This window comes from Dipodomys merriami, unplaced genomic scaffold, assembly GCF_024711535.1.
Source record: "Dipodomys merriami isolate MVZ:Mamm:240054 unplaced genomic scaffold, mDipMer1.0.p SCAF_5, whole genome shotgun sequence".
NCBI classification, from domain to species: domain Eukaryota; kingdom Metazoa; phylum Chordata; class Mammalia; order Rodentia; family Heteromyidae; genus Dipodomys; species Dipodomys merriami.
Genome location: NW_027206068.1, coordinates 16,309,501 through 16,331,218, shown reverse-complemented (window position 1 = coordinate 16,331,218; position 21,718 = coordinate 16,309,501). Strand labels below are relative to the sequence as shown.

At 36.7% G+C, this 21,718-nt stretch overlaps 1 protein-coding gene across 6 annotated transcripts in view; it reads left to right on the top strand.

The window, feature by feature from the left end:
* The window catches only part of Hdac9 (histone deacetylase 9), an 851,473-nt gene that overhangs the window by 800,702 nt on the left and 29,053 nt on the right, over positions 1-21,718 (top strand). For all 6 annotated transcript variants that reach the window (XM_069996136.1, XM_069996137.1, XM_069996140.1 and 3 more), the window contains one exon: positions 12,582-12,666. In XM_069996136.1, coding sequence (XP_069852237.1) covers positions 12,582-12,666 — 85 coding nt within the window. The remainder of the gene's footprint in view (positions 1-12,581; positions 12,667-21,718) is intronic.

Sequence of the window (21,718 nt, the reverse complement as noted above, 5' to 3'; positions counted from 1 at the left end):
TCCAAGGAAAATAGTTTTCACAGAATACAAAAGTATCAATGAAGGCAATAAGAGTTCCTGGCATCGTGATGGCTTGGTTTTAATTGGGTTGTTTTGTTGCTATTAGAAGAGAGGCTTTGCTGATTGAAACAGAGAGAGAGAGAGCATAGCAGGAATTTTATAAGCAAGTAGATATTTATACAAAAAAGGGATGCTTTGGACAAATAACTCCATGATTTGCGATAAAACAACAACCACAGTCTTTCCACAATGAGCGAACAAAAGTTATAGTCTGAATTATCCAATACATTTCATTTATTATCCCCTTTCCAATAGACTATTATGCTTTCTTCACTTTTAGGTGTTTATTTTTAATTGCATAGCTGGTTGTTGTAATATATGTTTAAATATGTCATCTTGTTAAAGCGATCCATAAGTGGAAACTATGGGATATTCTTTGGTTCTGATAATTCTGATAATTGTAGTCTTTTTTTCATTCATTAGCTGATGTATGGCCTACATTCTTTTGAACCATAGTAGTTTTCATAAGACTCAATTAATTGAATAAAAACCACAGAAATAGTCTCATAGTCTAACTCACTAGCCTTTCTAGCTTATGTGAGCAATCCCCTCAGTATCTTATATAAGCTGAAAGACTATAACTTCTCCTTTGTATCTGGTCTTCGCTAGGACTATTTTTATGTGACATGTTAAACTTATATAACTGTTGTTGATACAAGGTGCTACTTTATTGTTCTGTTTCTAATCCATACATAGGTTAGTTACAAGAGACTTAATTGGAATTATCTAGATAGTCTTGACCCATAGTTAGGCCGATTGTCAATAAAATCTGCTCTGATTTCTGTCCTCCTTTTCTACTCTATTTGGTCAAGAACCTTAGTGACTTTAAACAAAGAAAGAGGTTTTTTTGTTTTCCTTCTTTTTGAGAGTTTCTTGTTTTCTTTAAGAAGTTGAACCAAGTAGTTGCCATTTAACAAAGCAGTTTATAAATACCATGCATTATCATGATCCGTTTGTCCATTGAGGCACATCTGGGCTGATTCCATACCCAAGCAATGGTGAACCACAGTGCTGCAATGAGCATGGCTGTGCTGGTGGCTTTACTGTGGTTTGTGGTCTTCTGGATAAATGCCCAAGAGTGGAATTGCTGGGTCATAGGGTAGATCTATGTTAGTTTCTTTTTTAAAGTAACCTCCATACTGTTTTCCAGACTGCTTGAACAAGTTTACATTCCAATGAACAGTACAGTAGTGTTCCCTTTTGGCCACATTCTTAGTATTATTGTTAGTTTTCTTGTTAATAGTATTCTAACCTGGGTGAGGTAGAATCTCAGTGCTGGTGTGAGTAGCATTTCAAAAGTTATTGTTAAGAATGATCCACTCACGCAACACAGTTATGGATAAAATTATAACCATATTTACTTATGCAATCAAATTAAACATATACAATTAATCACAAATTTTGAGTAGTTTATTTTTGTTAATTTTATTGTCAAGGTGATGTAAGAGGGGTTACAATTACATACATAAGATAGTGAGTATGTTGCTTGTCGAACTTGTGACCCACTCCCTCATTTTTCTGTCACTTTCCCTCCCCACCAATCCCTCTGCCCAAGTTGTACAGTTCATTTCCAACATAGTATCTTGTCAGTATTGCTGTTATGCTTGGATTGCCCTTTTTCCTTTGTCTCACCATTTTGTTGTTCCCCTTCTTTTCCCTAACTAAGATAAACATATATACAATACCTAGGATATGAAAATCAAATACAGTGACAAAAGAGGATAAATCATAGGGCAAAAAAAAACACAAAAGAAAAAATCAGTCACAAAAACAAATCCTCAAAGAAAGAATTTTCCCATTAATAAGTGGGTTAAAGACATACAGAGAGACTTTGCTGAAGAGGAAATAAGAATGGCTAATAGACACATGAAGAAATGCTCAACTTCTTTGGCCATAAAAGAAATGCAAATCACGTAGAAAGCTAAATCTAGATTCTTATATATCACCCTGTACCAAAATCAACTCCAACTGGCACAAAGACCTTGGAGTCAAGCAGACACTCTGACAACATTACAGGATGGAATAGGAGAAACCTTAGGTCTCCTTGACACAGGCCGAAATTTTCTTAATAGAGACCCAGAAACACAACAAATCAAAGAAAGGTTGGACAAATGCAGAGCTTCTGCATGGCAAAGGATATAGCTAGCAAGATCAATAGAAAGCCCACGGATTAGACGAAGATCTTCACTAGCCATACAACAGAGAAGGGTCTCATAGCCAAAATATACCTGGAACTCAAAAAATTAAATCCCCCACCAACAAATCCTCAAAGGAAACAACTGCCCAATAAATAAGTGGGCTAAAGACTTAAAGAAAAACTTCTCTGAAGAGGAAAGAAGGATGGCCAATAGACACATGAAGAAATGCTCAACCTCTCTAGCCATAAAAGAAATGCAAATCAAAACAACATTGAGATACCACCTCACCCCAGTTAGAATGGCTATAATCAAGAACTCTATAACAACAGATGCTGGAGGGGAAGTGGACAGAAGGGAACCCTACTGCATTGTTGGTGGGAGTGTAAACTTGTTCAACCACTTTGGAAAGTAGTATGGAGGTTCCTCAAAAGACTCCACATAGAGCTCCCCATGACCCAGCAATCCCACTTTGGGGCATTTACCCAAATGTTTACAAACAAGACCATACTAAAGCTACCAGCATAACTATGGTTATTGCAGCATTATTTACCATAGCTAAGATATGGAAGCAACCCAGATGCCCCTTAGTAGATGAATGGATCAAGAAAATGTAGTATATATACACAGTGGAATTCTATGCCTCCATCAGAAAGAATGACATTGCCCCATGTGTTAGGAAATGGAAAGACTTGGAAAAAATTATATTAAGTGAAGTAAGCCAGGCCCAAAGAACCATAGGTCCCATGTTTTCTCTTATTTGCAATTACTAGTATATGTCTGAGACAAGCAGAAACGGTCAGATAAGTTGATGTTAGGCAAAATGAACCCCAAGATAAGGACTCAAATGTTCTCTTTCTTGTGATTGTTTCTAACGTATTGATAAGATGATTTTTGTGTTGCTTTGTATGCCCCTCCCCCAAGGTATAACCTTTGTTTTCACTGTATTTGATGTTGGTATAATTTGTGGAGGGGAAAAAACAAATTGTTTAAATAGGGATACATTGCAACAATGAGATGTACAAAACATTACGTCAAAAAAAAACTTTACAATTTTGGCATGGGGGTGCAGGGCGAGGAAGATGGGAAGGGATGGGAAGGGGAAACAAAGCAGGAGGCAACAATGCTTGATAAGACATGTATTCATTACCTTGCCCATGTAATTGTAACCCCTCTGTACGGCATTTTCACACACACACACACACACACACACACACACACACACACAAAGAAATGCAAATCAAAACAATATTGATATTCCCCCTCACCCCAGTTAGAATGGCCATTAACAGAAAATCTAATAACAACAGATGCCGGAGGGGATGTGGTCAAAAGGGAATCCTACTACACTGCTGGTGGGAGTGTAAACTTGATCAACCACTCTGGAAAGCAGTGTGGAAATTCCTCAACAGACTAAACATAGACCTCCTCTATGACCCAGCAATTCTATTTCTGGGCATTTATTCAAATGACCACAAACAAGGCCATACTAAAGGTGCCAGCATGACCATATATACTGCAGCATTATTTACCATAGCTAAGCTATGCCTTTCAGTAGATGACTGGATCAAGAAAATGTGGTATATATACACAATGGAATTCTATGCTTCCATCAGGAAGAATGACATCTTCCCATTTGTAAGGAAATGGAAAAAACTTGGGAAAAATCATATTAAGTGAAGTAAGCCAGACCCAAAGAAACACCGATCCCATCATTTCCTCATTTGTAATAATTACTGTATGTCTAGGATAGTCCTAGCAGAATAACTCAATAGTTATATACATATGACCATATAACATGATGCTAAGCGAAATGATCTCCAAGTCAGGGAAACAGAGTTTTTTTGAAGACTGTTTTTTAATTGCAGATATTTCTAAGACAATTATTTTAATGAGAGTTGAGTTTCCACCATAAATCCCTCCTCACCAGGGAATTGATTTTAACTCATCAGCACTTAAGGTCAAATCCAGATCACAGTCTGCTTCCCTATCCTCTTGGTTTTCATCATCATATCTTCCTCAGCTCCTTTGAATCTGAAAGCTTAATCCTTTGTGGAGTTTTCTGAGTTGATTTGAATGTTGTAAGTATATTTAAAAATATGATATGTTTCTTTTGCTGCAAGACATATAATCTCACTTTGTTTCTTAGGGGAGCCATAATGCAGTGGGGAGAACTTGGCTTGAAAATCCAAATTTGGTATTCCTCATTCACTTATGTCAGAGAGTTTATTCATTTTATTTAATTTGGGGATTTTTTTAGGTTTCTTGAATTTTAAACTGTAAAATACAATTTTTCCAAAAAAACTGTACAAACATGAATGAGATTAAGGCTGATCTGATTGATGTTTACATATGTGATTGTGTTTTGAGGTACTGGTACAATGTTAACATCTCAAAAATTCATGTTTTTTACCTTTTTCTGAAAGAAACCAATTTTCTGACCCAATATTATATTTTAATTTCTATTTTTGACGTTTATGTACAAAAAATACAATGTACATTCCCTTGTGTTTTACTCCTTTTGCTAAACATTTTGTAAAATTCATCTTGGTCATTGCAGTTGGTTATAACTTATTCTTTTCATAATTGTCTATAGCTGCACTTTGTAAAAGAAAATTTTAGGAAAATGCTGTATTCTATTTATATATTCTGCTTTTGATGGAAGTGGAAAGCAGCTTTTATGTTTTTGAACTACTATATATAATGTTGTAAGGTAAAATATGATTTTTAAAAAATAAATTAAATCAGATTTTCAAACATACTGCTTTGTTTCAGTATTGTCAAGTAGATCCTAGATCGTACAATAGGGTAAGAAAAAGAAATAGGTAAGGATTGGAGAAGAATAAATAAATCTATCATTCATAATGATAAATGAGCTGGGTACCAGTGGCTCACATCTATAATTCTAGCTACTCAGGAAGCTGAAACTTGAGGATGATGGTTTGAAGCAGCCTGAACAGTTATCTCCAGTTAACGACAATGAAAGCTGGAAGTTAAGCTGTGGCCCTAGCGGTAGAGCATTGGCCCTGAGTACAAAAAGCTTATGAACAGTGCCTAGGCCCTGAGCTCAAGCCTCAAGACCAGCACACACACAAACAACACACACATACACACATGCACACACACACACACACAAACAACACACACATACACACACACATACACACACACAAACAACACACACATACACACACACATACACACACACACAAACAACACACACATACACACACAAACAACACACACACATACACACAAACAACACACACATACACACACACATACACACACACAAACAACACACACATACACACACACAAACATCACACACACACACAAACAACACACACATACACACACACAAACACACACACACAAACAACACACACATACACACACACAAACAACACACACATACACACACACATACACACACACAAACAACACACACATACACACACACAAACATCACACACACACACAAACAACACACACATACACACACACAAACACACACACACAAACAACACACACATACACACACACAAACACACACACACAAACAACACACACATACACACACACTCACATACACACACACACATACACACACATACACACACATACACACACATACACACACAAACAACACACACATACACACACACAAACAACACACACACATACACACACACAAACAACACACACATACACACACACATACACACACATACACACACACAAACAACACACACATACACACACACAAACAACACACACACATACACACACACAAACAACACACACATACACACACATACACACACACAAACAACACACACATACACACACATACACACACACAAACAACACACACATACACACACACAAACAACACACACATACACACACACAAACAACACACACATACACACACATACACACACACAAACAACACACACATACACACACACAAACAACACACACACACACAAACAACACACACATACACACACAAACAGCACACACATACACACACACAAACAACATACACACACAGAGACACACACACACAAACAACACACACACAAACAACACACACATACACACACACAAACAACACACACATACACACACAAACAACACACACATACACACACAAACAACACACACACACAAACAACACACACATACACACACACACACAGGGATAAATTGTGTATGTAAAAAATCTAAAAAATTTTTTCATTTAAATTATGGGTTGATATGTAAGGTTAATAAGGTTGATGATAAATTAAAATTCATTGCAAATTTAAAATAAATTATTTATTTATATGCCAGTTATGTCAGAATATGATTTAATAATATACTAGTTTTCTGTGGCCAGTTAATATTAGAGAAAACTGAGTGAAGTGATGTAAGTAATAATGTGGAAATTATTTTTTTAATTTTTTTCACTTTTTTATTGTGAAAATACCATACAGAGGGGCTACAATTACATGAGCAAGATAATGAGTACATTTCTTATCAAGCATTATTGCCTCCTCCTTTGTTTCCCCTTCCCATCCCTTCCCATCTCCCCCACCCCATAACCCCACCTTGCGCCAAAGTTGTAAAGTTCATTTTTCGACATAACATCTTGTACATCTCATTGTTGAGTGGGTCCACCTGGATCCCTATTTAAACAATTGTTTTTTCCCTTCTCCTCCACAAATTATACCAAATTATACCAACATCAAATGAAAAGAGGGGTTATACCGTGGGGGAGGGACATACAAAGAAAGAAAAAAAATCATCTTATAAATATGTTAGAATCAATAGCAAGAAAGAAAAACCATTCGAGTCCTTATCTTGTGGTTCATTTCACCTAACATCAACTTATCTGACCATTTCTGCTTGTCTCAGACATATACTAGTTATTACAAATAAGGGAAACCATGGGACCTATGGTTCTTTGGGCCTGGTTTACTTCACTTAATATAATTTTCCAAGCCTTTCCATAATATGGAAATTATTAACTTCCTATGCTAGTATTGGAATTTTTTTTTTTTGGTCCGGTCGTGGGGCCTGAACTCTGGGCCTGGGCACTGTCCCTCAGCTCTTCAGCTCAAGGCTAGCACTCTACCACTTGAGCCACAGCACCACTTCCGGCTTTTATATGTATATATATAATGCAGACCTCATCTAACATATCAAATATCTAGAATACATTGATCTAAATTATGATGCTATGCATAAAACTGTAAATATGTTAGAGAAGTTAATAGATAACTAACAAAATAATAATATATCATACACATGGATTAATGTCTCAGTTCTCCACAAGTTGAACTAAACATTGTCAATGCCTTTTAAAATCTCATTTTATTTTGTTTTGATACTGTTGATTTTTAAACTGTTTTTTCCCCCTGTTCTTTTAATATTTGGCATGGATCTTTTGTCTCCACTGGCCCTAGGTTTTTGTTTCTTTTTGCTTTGTCTACATTTCTGATCTGGAGGAAAACCTATTTACATATCAAGCAGCTCTGCCAAAGTATGGGAGGAAATAACTGTCTGGAAGGTTCTCAGAAGGTACTTAAATCTACCTTAGGAAGCAAGAGTTATCACTGACTTTCACCTTAACTGTCCTTTGCTTACAGTAGGGCAATCAAGAGGAAGACCTATTTCTCTTAGATTGGCTAGCTGTGAAGTGCAAATGAAGTCTAGGTCTTTATGTTTTCTTTCCAGCAAGCCTTTCTTTCTTCCTTTGTTCCTTTTTATTAATACTTGCCATATGCCAGGTTCTGTTATGTGGCTCTCATCAAAACCCAGAATGATGATGTTAGTGGGCTAAACTGACATGGTCTAATGTGTTTAATAAAGAAGAGTATTTGCCAGGACAGATGCCACGGAGGTGGAAGCAATTTGCTCTAGCTGAACTGGAGGAGTAGAAAATAATTTTGCTGCTCTTCCAATGATTAGTAAGATTTGACCAATGCAAAGAAGGAACAAGAAAACACAAATCAGATGAAATCTCGCTAATGATTTTAAAAATAGAGGTATTAAAATACTTGACATTTTGGGGGTGGGGGCAACTTCAAAACATAACATAAAAGCTAACAAGAGTGTTTAGTAGATCCTTTGCTTTTTTTTAATGTATACCTATCCAAGCTCATGTACCTGTTATATTTTTAAGTGCTTTATTTAGATTCTCTTCTCTTTTGTTTTGAGTCATGAAACTAGCAGTGAGCTGATTTTCATGTCTCATGAATACTTGGTGTTTTGATGCTCTTAATCAAGAGCTTTCTCCAAAGTTATCCCTTGACTACACTATGAATGGATCCTAGCGAAATGATTTTTCATTATTTCAATGATGTCATTCTAAAGAACATGAAAATTGCTTATTCACTAGATGATAATAGTCACAATTTTACGATGTTTAAAAATAGCAATGGAACTTAGAAAACACATGATATGCACAATGGAGCAAACATTTGATTTGTATCAATACAAAATCGTAGCTTTCTCTAAAACATGTAGAAAAATAAGTTTTCCTGTCATGGAGACTGAAATTTTGTATACATAATTGCTTTAAGTAAAGACTGTGATTAAGCATTACATAAAACTAGCTGGACAAGAGGTTCTGTTCAAATTATCTAATACATTTTAATGCCTGTATCATGATTATTCTTGCTTAGCAGAATAGCTCAACAGGAATGGTATGATAGATAATACAACAGCTCTTAGGTTTGCATCTTCAAATCTTACTGAAATTTTTTGTCTCTAGAAAGCTCTCTGATTTGCAAAAATGTCCTTATGTATATTTTAATAATTTTGATTAAAGACAGTCACTGGTGACTTAAAGCTGTAATCCTAGCTACTCAGGAGGTTGAGCTCTGCATCTCATTGGAGCCAGCCCACACAGGAACGTTTGCGAGACTCTTCTGTTAACTACCAAAAATCCAGAAATAGAGCTGTGGCTCAAGCAGTAGAGCAATACTTTGAGCAAAAAAAGCTAAAAAATATCTTCCAGGCTCTGATTTCAAGCCCCAGTACCAGCACTAAAAAAACTCACAAAAACAAAACAAAAAGCTAATAATAATTTGGATTAGCCTTGATTGCCAATGTTTTTGCTATGTTTTATTAGTCAAACTAAAATATCTTTACTATACATTCTTATACCTTGCTCCAGATTTACAGAAATATACTATTTATTTAATATTATTTCATTAGTTGGTTATTAGATTATTAATAACAGCCAATACTCATAATAGGGATACAGGTGGACCCATTGCAACAATGAAATGTACAAGACATTATGTTGAAAAATGAACTTTACAACTTTGGCAGGGGCAGGGGCTTGGGGATGGGAGGGCAGGGATTGTGAGGGGAAACAAAGGAGGAGGCAACAATGCTTGATAAGAAATGTACTCATATGCCGGGTGCTGGTGGCTCACGCCTGTAATCCTAGCTACTCAGGAGGCTGAGATCTGAGGATCGCGGTTCAAAGCCAGCCAGGGCAGCAGAGACCGTGAGACTCCTATCTCCAATAAAACCACCAGAAAACCGGAAGTGGCGCTGTGGCTCAAGTGGTAGAGCACTGGCCTTGAGCTGAAGAGCTGAGGGACAGCGCCCAGGCCCAGAGTTCAAGCCCCACGACCGACAAAAAAAAAAAAAAAAAAAAAGAAGAAGAAGAAGAAGTAGAAATGTACTCATTACCTTGCTCATGTAATTGTAACCCCTCTGTTCGGTATTTTCACAATAAAAAAAACTTATTAATTAAAAATGTATCAAATTATGCTTTAATCAGATTGTTTTAGTGCTTAAAATTTTGAGTGATTAAATCAGTAAGCTCTCTAACAAACACATCTCAATTCTTTGGTCTCTCCATTCAAGGTTTTAATTTTATGAAAATATAATCTAAATGCTGCTTGCCTTCCCCCCAACTGAAAGAGTATTACCCATTGCCTTCACTGCAGAGGTACAAGAAGCAAAATCAAGAACCTACATTGAGAACTTTCTGAATTCAGCTCTCTGTGTGTACACTCCAATGAAACAAATTGAGTCAATTGACTGACAGTTAAATCCTCTCAATGATATTCAACTAAAACACCCAGGGAAATGGTTTAGAAGGTTTATATGATCAATTTAATTGCCTTAATTCTCTGGGTTACTTTTGTAAGTAGGCACTAAAGATTCCAAATCATCAGCTTAGGTGTGTTTGTACTTTTTATCTTAATCCCCTGAACCCCCTATAATTTCTACATAACCTAAGCCTTAAAAGTAGCCCACAGGTCTCAATGTTTGAAAAAAATTGTTTTGTTGTTGTTGTTGTTTTCCTTTGGTGGCACTATTGTGGTTTGTACTCAGTGCTTCATACTTGCTAGTCAGGGGCTCTACAGAGGGCTGAAGCATGCTTCTTGGCCTTTTTGTTCAGGTTAATTTTGAGACTGGATCCTGCTTTTTGCCTTGGCCAATTCAGTCCTTACAGTTCCTACTGTAGTTGGATGTTAGTTTACACTACCATACCTAGATTTGTCTGTTGGGATGGCAGTCTCATTAACATATTTTTTCTGGACTGGCCTGCAATAGGGATCCTTCTGATCTCAACCTCCCAAGCAACTTGGGTAAATGATGTGTGCCAAATATTGAAGTTATGATTTTGCTTTTGTGGTGATCTGCTTATCTTTCCAGTTATAGCACCTTTCAGTTGATCCATAGTTTTACTCTGAAATCACAAGGATGGTTTTGTTTTTTTTAAACAAACAAACAAAACACTAAGTGTGTTGACACCACCTCCACAAATGTGTTTTTAAAATCTGAACATAGGGTAATGTTTGAAAATACTTAATTGGTGAAAGCTGCCTGAGTGATATCAAACATTATTTTCCCTAAGTTCTGGAAAGAAATGAACAAAAAGCTTACTAATGAGTAAGATGGATCACTCAACCCTATCTAATTCTTCAGCAAGAGTTTTCCAATTGACCTCAGCTTATGACTCAAGAGTTCCTCTGTCTTGAGAGAATGTTACAAGGACAGCATATTCTTGAAGATAGGATCTGAAATTCCGAAGTTTGAAAGAACAACTTTAACAAGTTTTAAGAGTTTAAGATTTCAGAACCTTTCACTGACTGGAGTGCTGGTGCTTTTTCTTTCTTTCCTCTCACCAAACTGGATTGCACACAAATCTTTTGATGTTTAAAATGGTTTTTTCTTTGGCAGCTAAGAAAAACACTGTGGAAAGTTATATTGAGTGAATTTACCCATGTATAAATATCCCTAAGCAAGTGTGTTATCCTGTGGCATCTGGAAGAAAGGTGCTATTGTTTTAGGTTCTGTGATTGAAGTATAGAATAATCAATTCAGAGAGACCCTGGGGGAGATTCACTCAGTTGTGCCTGGAAACTTGTAATCCCTGGGGCTTTACAGTCTTTATAGTCTTCCTTATCCATGAAGAGACATGGATGAATTCATGCTTTGGAGCATCAAGTGACAACAATCCCATCCATGCCACCATGTTCAAACACACCAGCTTTTATTTAAGACTATGAACTTTAAGTTTTCTAAGAATTTTTTTGTTTATCTCTTTGTCAGTATTCTTTTCCTTGTTTTCTGGGTCACAATAACAAATGGCTCGTTTTGTTTGCAAGAATCTTGTAATATGTAAAGTGCATCACCAGTCTTGGTTCCAACAAATACAGTCCAAAACTTATCTCAAGCACCTCTTCATTTCTTGCAAAGCAGTATTTGCTGAGCTTTGCCATGAAAAATCGGTGTAATTCCAGAAGATCATGAGAGATTTGCAAGAAAGGAATTTGTCCTGGGCTTATAGGCAGACATCAGCATCAGCCAAGTTATGAAAAAAGAAGTGAAATAGAACTATACAGTTATTTTACCTTTAGCTTTGATTTTTTTCTATTACTTTATTCAATGGATAAGAGCAGCTGTCTCATGGTTTTCCACTATAGTGTTCGAATTTGTAAGGTGGTTGGATGGAAAGAACACTTCCAAAGTATGAATAATCTGCTGATGGTTTCCAAAACGTCCCTGAGATTTTGTTCACAGGGCCCAGCTGTGTATACAGACATGATGGAATTTGGTTTGTGAAGAACCTACACAAATTACACAAATAACTCAGATTTTAAATGACTAATACAAAGACATGCACCTGCTTCAGGGACTTCATAGATTAATTTCATGACCAATAGAAAAGCCCCTTGGAATTTAATTACATGGGTGCATAACAGAAAATAAGACTGGCTACACTTCCAGAACTGATATGAGCAAAATAATTTCACTGTTCCTGGGGCAGGCTTGTCCTGAGGAGTAAGCTTTTCAATTTGCTTTGCTTCTGAGATACTATCAGTCACAACATTCTGCTCATATTCTTATCTACTCTTCTTGCAGCTAGAGCCGCTTGCTGAGGACACTCTCCATCAATCCCCAAACATGAATGCTGTCGCTTCTTTACAGAAGATCATTGAAATTCAAAGTATGTCTTTAAGATTATTTTAAAATCTCTGGTCCAGTAAAACTAATTTAAATTATATTGAGAACGATAGCACAGAGAGGTATGATAGTTATGATCATTTGTATATACATTCCTACCTAATGTTTTGTTGCATTACTTTGCTGTTGCAATCTAATTTGACACCAGTCATAGCTCAGACACAGCATATTTTCTACATATTAAGGTTTCTCCCCCCACCACACTGCTACTGATGACCATGTACCTAGAACAATGAGGCAAATAAATTGTGGTTATGTAATCTAATCTTAAATAAGAGTAACTAATTTCCTAAAGATGTTGCAATATATCCGTCATTTCCTGGTTTTTAATTTTGCAGGAGAGAAGGAAAAATTTTAATGCCAAAATCTCATTATGAGAAAATCTAGGTTAGTAAAGAAGGTTAATTCAGGGAAAGTGTATGATCAAACTTCCTTCCCAGACACCCATATTTCCAACTACATGCTTGCATAAAGAGAAAAACCAAATTAAAAGAAAAAATGTTAAAGAGGAATCAAGAAAACCCTCAACATTTCTACTTTCCTGCCGAAGCATTTCTAAAGCAACACTGAAGTATCTTTTGAAGGCCTGGGCTTTGGTTTCCAGCAGCAATATGGAGATATGGATGTCTGTGTAGATGCATTACTATTCCTCTGGTGTTGTGCATATTTATAAATGATCCCATACATTACTCAGAATAACCTCTCACATTTCTGAATCTCATTTATGTCTGGTTTGTGGGCCAAATTTTCTTATGAAACATTTACTGATCGTATGTCATTATGGAATAAACTTGAATCACAAAGATTGCCAGAAGACAGAAAAAATAAGTATTCAAATATTGGGAAGACAACTCTGGGATATAGCCATGGTAAAGTAACTAAGGGAGACTTAGAAGGGAGATTGTAGGTGATTCGTGAGGTTGGGTAGAAAGCTTTACCACTGTGCTGACTCTCTTGATTCCACAGAGGGGAGATTAGAAGCATCCATAATTAACTATCACTCCATGTCTCAAGAAAAGAAATATTCAAGTGATCTCTGACAGCATTCCACTACTGCTCATCAACATGTAATATGATGATGCCACTACTAGGACAATGACAATAAATACCTACCTACCTACCTACCTATCTATCTATCTATCTATCTATCTATCTATCTATCTATCTATCTATCTATCTATCTATCTATCTATCTATCTATCTATCTATCTATCTATCTATCTATCTACCTGCTTATCACTTAAACAGCACATTTCTTTTGGACAATGTCACCCCTTCCCTCACTCTCTCCCAGTCTTTCCTACCCATCCCCACCCACAAATTGTATAGTTCATTTTCAACACAATACTGAGTACTGCAGTTGCATTTGTTTACCCTCTGTCCCTCCATTTCTATACCCCCCCTTACCCTCCAAAATATTCTTGTATTTCTTTTGCCATTAAATTTACAGAAGGGTATCAGGCATTATTCTTATGTATCTTCTGAACTGATTGTTTCAATAATCATTTCTGAGTATTTACTTATTATATGTCAATTTGTTATCAAGTCACCAAAGTTATGAAGAAGGCAGAATTTCTGGCATCAAATTTACTCTCCAGTGAGTAAGAGGAAATAAAGTCAACATGTTAGTCACATTTTCTTGTTTCTATGATCAAGCATCTGAGAGGAACATCTTAAAGGAGGAAAAGCTTATTTTGGCTCTTGGCTTCAAAGAATGCAGTCCATGGTTGCTTCTTTCGTGGACTAGGGCAAAGTATCACAGTGGCAGGAACATGTGGTAAAGGGTTTTTTCTTAACTTCGTGGGAGACGGGAGATAAAGAAAAAGAAAGGAAGAAGGAAACAGGTATAACCTTTAAATTCATGCCCTCTGGGACACACATTCTAGAAATCACATTTAGTCCAGGTCCATGAGCCCTTACAAAACAAAACAAAACAAAAACCAAGTAACATAGTTCCAAGATACAATGGAACATGCTAAATATTCCCATTCAGAAATGTAAGAATAGGAGACTAGCAAGGGGAAGACCAAAACATAGAAGAGAAAACACTAGTCCTATAGTACCGTGTTGTGAATCTGGGACATACGATTTCATGATGTAAGCCCCAGAGTCAGCCGGCTCTGATTACAGCATCCTAGGCTTTGTAGAGCTAATTTCTCCACGTTTTCCAAATTTCTTCAGAAAACCAATTTCAAAGACTTAAGAATTATGTGCACAGATTTATTCACAGTAATGACTCAATTCCTGATAACAATATTCTTTGTTATCCAGACTTTCTCATTACTGAAATTAAGTACCTATGAGGAACAACTTAAGGTGGTGAAGAATTGTTTTTGCTCATGATTTCAGAGGATTCAGTCCACTGCTGATGTCCTTATGCATGTGAGGAGAATATCATGATTGAGAGTGTATGTTGGAGGAGCTTCTTCATCTCATAATGGACAGGAAATAAAAATACAGAAAGTAACTGGCAACCAAATATACCTTCAAAGTCACACTCCCCTGTGAATGAATTCCTCTTATCTCTAATTAACCACAAGAAAATAAAAAATGGTCCTGTGGCTCAAAGTGGTAGAGCAATGACTTTGAACATAAATAAATAGAATAGAATAGAATAGAATAGAATAGAATCTCAGAGTCAATGTCCAGTCTCCTAGCACAAGCCCCACAACTGACCAAAAACTAACTAACTAACTAAAAAAGTAAATAAATAGAACTGCCAGCTGGCAACTAATAAGCCTGTGAGGGCCACTTAATATTCAAAGTATTACAATGGATAATTCCAGTTCACAAGATACACAGTTTATGTAGAAGGGCCATTTCCTTTCTTTGATGTCTGCTTGGAGTGAGAGCTGATGGAAAATAAGGAAAGCATTTTTTCAGTGGTAGAACTTGAGCTTATTCTTAAGGTCTGAACAAGACTTGGGACAGCTGTAGAATGAGTCAAAATGCTTTGAAACAAGCCATAGTTCATGTATAACTTCTGAACTTCTATCACTGTCTTCTGAATTAGGTCTAACTTTCTAGTGATAACTTTCTGTGGCATAGTTTATTATTTTCTTTAATACAAAAATACTTTCAAGTGACTTTCACAATCTGCGCTAATCAAGCAAACTCATCTGGCCTTTGAAAATTATCTACTCTGTTTTCAAACATTCTTGTTTGAGAATTGTGCACCCTTGCTTACAAATCCTTGTCTTCTGCCCCAAACTGTATTTTACATCATCAAACATTAACTACTCCCCTCCCTTAAAAATCCAATTACAAATCCCAACTCTTATTGTGTAGCATAATGAATTTGTTAATCTAATAATCTTATAACTTCTTAACATGAATGTATGAATATTTTAGTGCTACATGTTATTTTCACTTTTTTCTGTTGAGATTTTCTTTATTTTACTCTTGGTCTTGGTTCTGTAATTATATGATTGTCAGCAGGAGGATAAAAATAGTATTATCATCTTTGATGACCCTACATGAAAACTTGGCAGCAGAAAGGTGGTTTGCAGGTTATATAAGGCTAGGAATTGAGACAAAGCCAGATTTGAATCACTCTTCCAGGCCATAAAGAGCCTGTGTTACCCTCCAGAGGATCTTCTAATGAAAAGTTCACCCATCTCAGTCAGGATATGTCATATATGATGAAGCAGAACAAGCCTGATTTCACTTACATATCTGTGCCTTCAGATAATATGTGACTCAGGGAAGAAGAATTTATCCTAGTTCCCGGGAACTAGTCTGAATCTGATGCTGAGTTCATCAGCCTACTTAACAGTGTTTGGTTAAGGAATGAGTGAGTGTCTTTCTTTCTCAATCCTGGCCAATGAGAATCAGGGTCAATTTTATGGGTTTTACCTATTCAGTCATGTGAGTCTTACACTTAAGACAGACCCCCATGCTTGATTTAATTGTTCTTGTTATTGTTGCCTGAATGTTTTTATTAAGTTTTGAACAAGAGACATATTTTCTTTTTATGTTATTAAGCCAGTCCTAATGAAAATCAAAATGTTGATGGTGCTAAAAGAAATAGAATGAAGTATCTCCAAAAGGAGAATTCAAACCAGGTACCAGGGGCTCACATCTATAATCCTAGCTACTTAGGAGGCTGAGATCTGAGGATCACAGTTTGAAGCCAGCCCAGGTAGGAAAATCCCTGAGAAGTTATTTTCTAATTAGTTACAGATAAAACCAGAAGTAGCACTGTGGCTCAAGTACTAGCCTTGAGCAACAGGAGCTCAGGGAGAGCACCCAGGCCCAGAGTTCAAGTTCCATGACTGGTTAAAATAATAATAATAATAATAATAATAATAATAATAATAATAATAATAATAATTCAAATTATGGTTTTGTTATGGAACTGGGTGGTATTTGTGGTTGTGAAGAAAAAGACAAACACAAGATAGGAAAGTGATTTCTCAACAGTTGGGACATGGAGTGAAAACCAGTACAAAGTGATTCTGCAGTGTGGCTTTGACATGTGGTCTATGGTTATGTGGTTCTAAGTGTGTGTGTGTGTGTGTGTGTGTGTGTGTGTGTGTGTGTGTGTGTGTGTGTGTGTGTGTGTGTGTGTGTGTGTGTGTGTGTGTGTTTAGGGTTGATTTTGCAGGGTAAAGGAGCATAAAAATCTAAGTGTGATGTCCATGGAGAAATAAGCTAGGCAGGCAACTTCAAAATGCCTTGGAAAACTGTGGACTCTTGGTCAGCACAACAGACTTGGTTTTCTTATGACAACAAAGTAGCATTTTTTATTTTATTTTTACCGATTTTATATCCCATCTTTCCATTTCAAGTTCCCCTTTAGGACTCCAAGCCTTTGCCTAAGGTATGAATTTCCCTTTTGGTAGGGAAAATAGTTGGGACTGGCTACATAATTTGGGGGAGCCCAGTGGAAAATGAAAACATGGAAATTCTTCCTTGTGAAAATACTTACTAATAATTTTGAGAAGCCAACAGAAAGAACTGAACTGAACTCGGGGCGCTCCTGAGTTTGTGGCCCTTGCCTGCCAGGATGTGAGTCCTGAAGTTTGTCTTTGTTTAACTGGAGCACTTCCTCCTTTCAACTCTGGGAGGGGTTTTGGTTTCAGCCCACCTACAAGCCTAGGTTCTGAAGGATTCTTTTGTGTTCTAGTGTAGTACTGCAGTATCAGAAAACTAAGTAAATGTTGAGAATCATGTGGGAAACATTCAGGCAAGTTCCCAGATAGCCTTGTTCTAAAGCACAAGGCAACAGTGCTGACAGGCTTTCTGTGAGTTTCATATTGAGAACTGAGGCCCCCAGCTGAGGATGTGCAGGTGCTGGAGGCTGTGATTAGCATTGGCCCACTGCCTGGCCACATGTATACAAGTATTTTGCAGCAAGACCATTCCTGTGTCCTGTCCTTGTTTAGGTTACTCATTTAGTAGACTGGAAAAGGCCTTATAAGTACACAGCAGGGCAGCCATTTCTTCTGACAGATTCCTTATAGTTCAGGATCTGGACCCTTGGTTGGATCTCAAAATGGTGGAAGGTATCTGAGGGTACATTGTCTTTGTGATGAAAGAAGAAAAGTACAGATTTTTTTTTTAATCTTCATTTTTTTCAACAATTGAACTAACATGATTTCATCATCTCACTTTCAGGTGTTTATCTAAAACAACTAAATGTAGGCTCTAGAAAAGCACTTAGATGTTGATTGCAACACTGTTCACAATAACCAAGAGATAGTGACCTTATAAATAAATGTATACATTAAGAAATGTGGTATGTATATACAATAGATAGAATATTATCTAGCCTGAAAGAAAAGAAATCCTTAAGCCAATTAGCATAATGACACAGATTACTTTTTGCTGATATTCTTGTTTCTTTGCTCCTTTGTCCTGCTTTTTTACTGACCTGTAGCAGGTGTTTTGCATATGTTTGCTGAATGAGTGAATCAGTCAACCTATCAATGTATGCCCCCAATTCTTGTTTTTTAAGCAAGATTGATTTTTATGTTAACCTAGCTTTAGATAGTTTTACTGCTCGAGGAACTCACATAAAAGAAAAGTAAAGAAGAACAGACAAAATATATGAGAGCCCATTTCTCTTCCAAACTTCCCAGTCCCTGGGATGAGCCATTTCTAAGTGAGGAAGAACACAACATACATTTGTAAGCTGCCATTTCCATGGCTTATGCAGGGAGGTGACGATTTTCAGAGCTGAATCTGCTATTTAACTGCATGTAACTGCCAACAAGAGGTGCCAGGACCAATCGGCCCTGAGGAGAGACAATGGTACTCACCTATGTCTGCTCCCCTCAAATCCATGCCAGCAACTCACTAGAGTGCATACAACCAGGAACTCTCACTCTGCCATGTTAGCAGGGTGAGAAGCAGAGCTCTCAGAAGCCACGCTCCCGCCATTGCTGACCTGTGCTAACGTTTCCTCTGGAAGGAAGAACCATGAAATGAGTTTTCCATAAATTTAAATTTGCTCAGTTGGAAAGATCATAATTTCAAGTTCTAAAAAAATATACAATGAATGATACCAATATTGGTCTATGAATCCCCAAAATATGAGAATGACAAGCATACAGCCATGGTGTCCTTTAATTTATTTAAATATTTTTCAGTCAAATAAAGTCCTCCATTTAAGTGTCAACCAACTTTGTAGACCTCCTGCATGACAATCATAATAATCATAATTTTTTTTGATTTGTGGGTCAAGGAAATATGTAAGTGTGCAAAGATTTGAAGAATTTTTTTAAATTTTATTTTCTTGTAAAAATGCTGAGAGGTTACAGTTACATCAGTAAGGTAATGAGAATATTTCTTGTCGAGCATTGTCACCTCCTCCTTTGTTTTTCTCCTACCGTCACCCCCTCCTTTGTTTTTCTCCTACCGTCCCTTCCCTCCCCTACCTCCTCCACTTCTCCCCTCCTCAAAGTTGTAAAGTTCATTTCCAACATAGTGTCTTTTGAGTATCATTGTTGCAATGGGTTATCCTGTGTCCTTCTTTAAGCATTTTGTTATTCCCCTTCCTCTTCCTAAATTAGATGAATGTATATGCAAGATGCAGGGTACCAAGACCAAATACAGTAACAATAGGTTTATACCATAGGAGGAAGAACATACAAAAGAAACAAAAAAAATCACATAGTACATTAAAACCAGCAACAACAAAGAAAAATCTCTTGTGTCCATATCTTGGGGTTCATTTTGCTTAGCATCATCTTATATGGATATATGTTCATAGTTTTTTTTTCCTTTTCTGCTCATCTGATAAGATTATCCTAGCCATTTACTAATTACTGCAAATAAGGTAAACCATAGGACATATATTTCTTTGGTTCTGGCTTACTTAATATGTTTTTTTTCCAAATCTTTGCATTTCCTAACAAATGGGTTGGTGTTTTAAAAAAGTTCACTGCAATCTTCTAGTGGTTTGTAGTCCATAAGTTGCAAAATGGTACTTTACAGAATTTTTAAATGATATGAATTCCAGTGTAATTCTCCTCTCCTTTCACAACTATGTGAGGGCTGAGTAAGCCACTCCTTCCCGTCTTTGAAGGAGGAATGGTACAACACATCAGATGTTCTGACTTGGTGCTGCTAAGTTACCAAAGTAACAGACAGAAAGCAGAATCAACTTATCTGAACTTTTCTGCTTGACTCAGACATATACTAGTTATTACAAATAAGGGAAACTATGGGACCTATGTTTCTTTGAGCCTGGCTTACTTCACTTAATATAATTTTTTCCAAGCCTTTCCATTAGATAAGTTGATGTTAGGGAAATGAACCCTAAGATATGTATTCAAATGTTTTTTCTTTCATGCGATTATTTCTAACAAATTTATAAGATGATTTTTTTGTTGCTTTGTATGTCCCTCTCCCACGGGATAAGCCCTGTTTTCACTGTATTTGATGTTGGTATAATTTGTGGAGGTGAAGGGCAAAAACAAATCATTTAAATAGGGATTCAGGTGGACCCATTGCAACAATGAGATGTACAAGTCATTATGTCGAAAAACTAACTTTACAACCTTGGTGGGGGGGGGGGGCGAGTGTTGTGGGGGATGGGAAGAGATGGGAAGAGGAAACAAAGGAGGAGGCTACAATGCTTGATAAGAAATGTACTCATTGTCTTGCCCATGTAATTGTAACCCCTCTGTACAGTATTTTCACAATTAAAAAAATAAAAATAAAATAAACTATTAGGAAAGAAAAAAAGAGAGCAGAATCAGAAAAGAACAGTTAAGAACATCTACCTAATGATCCATTTGTATCTTTTCCCACGTGTAGAGGTTCTTTCTTGTTTGCTTTATTTTGGTCCGGTTTCTTTCTTGTTTGCTTTATTTTGGTCCAGTTTTGTTGTTCTTTGCTTGTAACAGAGTTTGAATTCAGGGGTTTCTATTTGCTGGTCTGCTTGCTCACTTTCACAGCTGGTGCTCTTCCACTTGAGCCACACCTCCTGCCCAATTTTGGCTTGTTACTTTGAAGCTAAAATTTGGACTTTTCTGCCCTGGATGGCCTGTACCTGTGGTCCCTTGGATTTGAGCCTTCTGAGTAGTTAGGATTATAGGATAAAGATATGGGCACCCTGCTAGAATTCCTTTTTGTTTGCCAACCAAGGCAAAATGGTGAATCAAGCCAGACTGAAAAAAAAGACAGTAAGTGCAACTTCATGTGAAGATCAGTTTCATGTCTTCTGTGTAAAAGATTTGTCAGTCCATTCAATCTTCTATTTATTTTAAACTCACATAGTAGAATATTATTTAGGGCAAAAGTGAATTCAAAGTACTCTGAATATATCTTATTTCTGAAGAGAACTTGAAAGGGATATAATTTCCTTTGTTTCAGGAGACTGTTACAAACAGCTATGTGACTACAAATAAGCTAGTAAGTTATCCCGATGTACAATCTCTCACCCAGGGATGAAATCAGATTTTCCCTAGAAGATGAGAGGCAAGTATTTTAGGTACTCCTTGTCAAAATTGTCTATTTTTAAATTTTTATTTTATTGTAAAGATGCTGTACAGAAGGGTTACAGTTACATGAGTAAAGCGATGAGT